Source organism: Oxyura jamaicensis (genome assembly GCF_011077185.1).
Source record: "Oxyura jamaicensis isolate SHBP4307 breed ruddy duck chromosome 8 unlocalized genomic scaffold, BPBGC_Ojam_1.0 oxy8_random_OJ82568, whole genome shotgun sequence".
In the NCBI taxonomy this organism is placed as follows: Eukaryota; Metazoa; Chordata; class Aves; order Anseriformes; family Anatidae; genus Oxyura; species Oxyura jamaicensis.
Window position 1 is genome coordinate 1 of NW_023304152.1, and position 5,404 is coordinate 5,404.

The following is a 5,404-nucleotide window of genomic DNA, read 5'->3' on the forward strand; positions in this document are numbered from 1 at the left end:
CCACTTCCCCTGTGGCTCATCTCAGCATCACCCAGGGGATGTCCAGCCACGCTCACAGAATATTTCCCTCTCTCCTGGCAGGGCCACTGGCACTGGGATCAGAGGAGAGAGTTTGGCTCCCTGTTCTTCAGGTTCAGTGGTCAGACTTCAGCCTGCAGCATCTTCCAAGCACTGTGGAATGTTTCACTGCAGGCTCTCTCTGTGTTCAGGGAACAAATTGCCTGTTGATGCTGGGACTGCAGCCTCCCAGCCCTGAGATGAGCCCTTGCCAAAGCTGAAAGTTCCATCCATCTGTCCTAGCCCAGCAAGCTATCAGGTGAGTGTCAATATAATCTTCTCCTGCATCGAGACCCCTCAACCCTGCAACACCAGCAGATGACTTTGGCTGTCATGGAAATTCAGCCATGCCCCCAGCATTATGGTTCATAGGCATTGGCACAGCTGTGGTGGATGCGGCCACAAGGCAGTGGTATTTTCTTGTGACTCAACTGATTGACTCACACATGGGTGCCAGAAAGCTTTCCAGTGAAACTTTCTGAGGAAGCTGCCCTGTGAAACAAAACCTTTTGAAGTCTCATGTCCAAGTGGGTACTGGGAGCATAAACTAAATTTCTTCCTATATATTCCTCCACTGTCTGATGAGAGGTTGACTTCCTTTTTTTCCTCATTCAGGAGGTCTGGGGACACTTTGCCCCTGTACGCACAGTTGCTTTTTTCCATGAAGTACTTAAGAACATGTTAGTATATGCACAAATAATTTCCAATTGCTATTATTATTGCTCTGCTATTTCCTGCAATTAGCACTGATAATTCAGTGGTGCCACACTCCCGTTTCCATTTGCAGCTGGCCAAAACTTCCATGAGCCCACTAAAACCGAGAGGAAAGAAGTGTTCTTGATGAAAATATCAATGTTTAATTTCATTTTATACACATTTGCCACTTCCACAGATTACATCAGTTTCAGTGTTACTCAATGCTTTCAAACATGGTTTGTGGCCAAGTGGTGTTAGTCTGCATGCCATTATTCAGGTTCAGCATAAATATTTCTGGAATATAGTTTAGAAAGGCAGTCTCTGGGAGAAAGAAAAACAAAAAAAGGTAATAGAAAGTGAGAATAGAAGGACACAGCTTACTGCCTAAATATATTGTTATACCAGAACTAGTAGAAATTGCCACTGGGAACTGGTGTACCTTAAAAACTTTCAGCAGGTGCACAGGCAGATCCATGAGGTAAGGGATCTTTATATATATATCTTTATCTATAAGGAGCCTGTCTATTTAGCAAATTGAAACAGGTCAGGACCTGCCCAGGTTTTCCCACTGGAGCTCCAAATCAATCTCACTTCTGGCAGAGCCCAGAGGTTTGTTGCAGCAGAACAAGGTAGAGATTTTATCTTCATGAGGGTGGTGGAATCAAAAGGCGATTGTTTGCTGTCTCCTGGGCTAAGCTTCATTACTCACGATGGAGCTCCTGGGCTCGGACTCCTCCATCTTCTGGTACTTTCTGAAATGAGAGGGAGACAAACCTCTTGAGACCGAGTTCTTTGGTGCTACATTTCAGAGGCCTCCTGGACACACAGCCAGCAGCCAGTAGGGCTGGAGCACGAGCTATGCTGCTGAATGCAGTGACCCCCGGGCCATTTCTTCTCCTCCTCTCCCAGTGCCACGCAGCAAGGCAGAAGAAGCCTCACCTACGTCTCCAGATCCAAAGCACCACGATGGCAGCCACAGTCACGCCTGCCGAAAGAGCAGCCACAAGCCCCGAGATCAGCACAACCTTCGAGTTCCCTGAGAAACACACAGAGTGGGTGACTATGAGCTTTATAACTTCCATCCATTACCCGTGCCTCTCTGGTGGTGTAGGATGGTGCATCATCCCCATCCCTAGAACCTACCCCATGGGATGAGGAGGCTGCGAGTACCCAAGCTGCGGTGGCGTATACGGCAGGTGTAGCTGTGCCCATCACCAGGGTTCACAGCCAGGACGCTGCGGAGCTGGTAGGTGAGGTCAGCGTTGGGCAAGATGGCACTAGTGGTGAGCGTCGGGCCTGGCAGCACCTCCTGGCCGTCCCGAAGCCAGGCCACACTGATGGGCCGCGGGTAGAAGCCAGTGACATGGCAAACCAACAGGAGCTGGGATGGGCCAGGTGTACGAGCGAAGACAGTGGCCACGGGTGGCTCTGGGTAAGGGTAAGAGCAAGGGTTAGGGAGAACCCCAGCAGGGGCATCACTTGGTCCCAGTGGTGGGGGTTTTGGGGTGGACTGTGTCTGAGTTGGGGTGGTCTCACCTTGTCTCGCCAGAGCTGCCTTCCCATACTGTAGTAACAACTCCATGTCATCGACACAGGTATCGTTGAAGAGGACTTGTATCAGCTCACTGAATGCGGTGTAGTTCTGGAGAGTGGCCTGGACATACCGTGACAGATCGGTGTCTTGATAGAGGATCCACTTGCCATGGTCCACATCATATCTGAGGAAGTCCTGGCCGTTATAGCCCACATAGGCAAAGGCGCGGGAGGTCCTGTTGGGATATAGCTCACAGCCTGCCATGCACTGGACCACAAAAGGGTCTGGAAGGGCAGAGAGGAGAGAGAGATGGTGTGAGGGGGTGGGGGTGCGGTCAGTGTCTCGGGCACAGCACTGGGTGCTTCCCCACCTCCTGGACTCCAGAGTGGATATGCAAAGAACACCAGATACTCACAGGGCACATCCCTCTCACTAGCACCATCATTGATCAGATGGCTGAACTTCTGCAGGTAGATTTTTATCATGTTCTCAATGGTGTCCCAGTCACTGCGGGGCAGGGCTGGGCGCACCCAGGGCTGATAGAAGTGGATACTCCAGGTGCGCTTGTCCAGAGCCCCAAGCTCTATGTCTTCCAGCAGGCCCAATCCCTCTATGTCCACAAAGGAGGTGTTGTGGAAAGTGGAAAACTGGAGCAGCCGGATGGTGAAGGACCCTATGGGAGACTATGAGTCAGCAAGGGTAGAGGGGGACATAGGAAGAGGTCTGGGGAAAGCAAAGGGATAGAGGGATGGACATAGGATGCTCAAGGTCATCCTCCCCCCTCCCCAGAACACTGTGGCCTTGGCAGTCCCATCTCCCACCATCCACAACCCTCAGGGTTGGATGCATTCCAGACAGGGAGGAGGTGTGTAGCCAGAGGACAAGCAGGGCTGCAAACACATGGAACAGGCAGGGAAAAAGGAGAAGCTCGCCTGTGAGGTCCACAGAAAGATAGAAGGGGTGAGGAAGGACTCCTGCTTACCTTCTGGATCTGCCCATGTGCCACGCAGGAGGAGGAGGAGGAGGAGGAAGAGAGGGTGCTGCATGGTGACAGTGGTGAGAACCTAAGTTTGCAGTTACTGCAGGAGGAGAAAAGGACTGAAGGAGCCAGGGCCACACGCTTCTCGCCAAGGCAGCTCTACCCAGGAAACGCCCACTGTGCCAGTGTGTGCTTGGCACCCAATAGCACAAGCACTGAGGTTTTGGGGAGGGCCCCAAGGTTCCTTCCAAGGCGGGGCTGGGCTCTGACACCCTGGCCCTGGGCTGTGAGAGTCGGGGGAATGTGGATGGGTGTGAGGCTGTCCCACTTGCTGTAGGTAGGGTTCCCTATGGACATGGTGGCACCCCAATACCTAGAAGGTGCAGGTAGCCAACTCCTCTTTTCCACTGCTGGTGAGGGTTGGGGTCCAGCCTGGGTGTGGGCCGTGTTCACTGTCAGTGATGGAAATGTCTCTAGCTGCCATTTGCATCTGGAGCTATCAACCCTGCATGGCCCAGAAATCTCTATCCCACCTGTGCTGCCACCCCTGGAAGCAAACTGCAGGTTTGCCACAATGTGACCATCTTTCCTGTGGGGGACACAAACTCCATTTCAACAGCCAAGCATTGTGCCTTGGCTCTCCATTCTCCCAAGATGAGCACTGGCCCCATGCCTGTTTCTCACTGTCTCTGGATCGAGGGGACTGAGACTCGGTGCAGAGTTACTCCATGAGGGGTGTGGAGGGGACAATGGTCCCCACTTGCTGTCCTGGCACCATTCCTCCTGCCACCTGGCATTGGCTCAGCTACATCAGCTTGTCAGGAGCCCAGTACACCCGAGGAAGAAGGGCTGAGGCTAGGGGCATGTTGGGGGTGGGCAGTGCAGGGGAAATGTCTGCTCCTCTGCTCCCCCACAGTGCTATGGGGCTCTGACACCTCCCAGAAGACAGTCTGGGGTTGGGCTGCAACCTGGCACTCCCCTTCTCTTCCCACCATCTTCGGTGTCACCCACTGTCTCCCCTCTCCAAGTGCATCCAGGCCATAGAAATGGGAATTGCAGGAGCCACAGCCCTCATTCCATCTCCCCATTGTCACGTAGAATTTTTCCTTAGATCTGGTCTCAACTCTCTCCTAGCAGGGCTTTGTGCCAGTCCTGCGTGGAACACCTACCTCTCAGATTCCCCTAGGTCACCTCTTTAGCCTTCTCTTCTCCAGACTAGACATAGTATCCCCAACCTTTCCCCATAAGACCGACCTTTCATCCCTTTTACCAGCTTTCTTACCCTCCTCTGGATGCTTTCTAGGATCTTAATATCCCTTTGATATTGTGGAGACCAGAACAGCACGCAATATTCAATGTGAGGCCACACCAACTCTAAAAAGAGTGGGAGAATCACCTCTTTTGCCTGGCTGCCTATGCTGTGCTTAGTGCATCCTAAAATGCAATTTACCCTCCTGGCTGCCATTGAAATCAGCATTGAGCTGTGGCTCAGCAGGGTGGCCTGGCCCCAGAGAGGATGGTGGCAGGATGGGTAGGGCAGCACTGGGGCAAACTGGAAGAGGATTCTCACTCAGATCAGGCACCAGTGCCAAATCACCCACTGGGTACACATAGCATTGGGAAAGCACACCTGGCCTCATCGCCATGTCCCCTAGCCACTGCTCCTCTCTGGCTGTCCCCTTGGCACATCCCCTCACCCACAGTTTCTTTTCCCCTTCCTCGGGGGTGCCCATATTGGTGAAGAAGGCAGAACTGAAACCTCAGCTGAGGAGAAGTTTGAGGCAGGACGCCCTGATAACCTTCAAACACAATGCAGACCAGCGTGCCTCCTCTGCCTTTAGTGGGGTGCCCGTTTCCCACCCAAGCACAACCGGGACCAGGGTTCCCCGCTCCGTGTCTGCATCTGGCTGCAGCAGGGTCACAGGGAAGGCCCGTACGGGGCTGCTGCAGCCTGAGCCCGTGCACCCAACTCAGACACAGTCAGACGCAGGGAGATGAGGACAACAAACCCCTTCCCTTCCCTGGAGCTGCCCCGTGGAGAAGTGGGGATGCTGTGATTGCCTGGCTGACCCAGAAACTGCACTGATGATCCCACTTCCCCTGTGGCTCATCTCAGCATCACCCAGGGGATGTCCAGC

The 5,404-nt window shown here is 53.3% G+C and overlaps 1 protein-coding gene across 1 annotated transcript; it reads right to left on the reverse strand.

The window, feature by feature from the left end:
* Positions 1-1,075: 1,075 nt before the first annotated feature.
* On the reverse strand, positions 1,076-3,333 carry LOC118157635 (T-cell surface glycoprotein CD1b-3-like). Its single transcript, XM_035312037.1, has 6 exons — positions 3,270-3,333; positions 2,703-2,960; positions 2,290-2,571; positions 1,897-2,181; positions 1,693-1,789; positions 1,076-1,505 (listed from the first exon to the last, which is right to left on the reverse strand). The coding sequence occupies exons 1-6, from the start codon at positions 3,331-3,333 to the stop codon at positions 1,445-1,447; spliced, it is 1,047 nt and encodes a 348-aa protein (XP_035167928.1). The 3' UTR covers positions 1,076-1,444.
* Between the last annotated feature and the right edge of the window lie 2,071 nt (positions 3,334-5,404).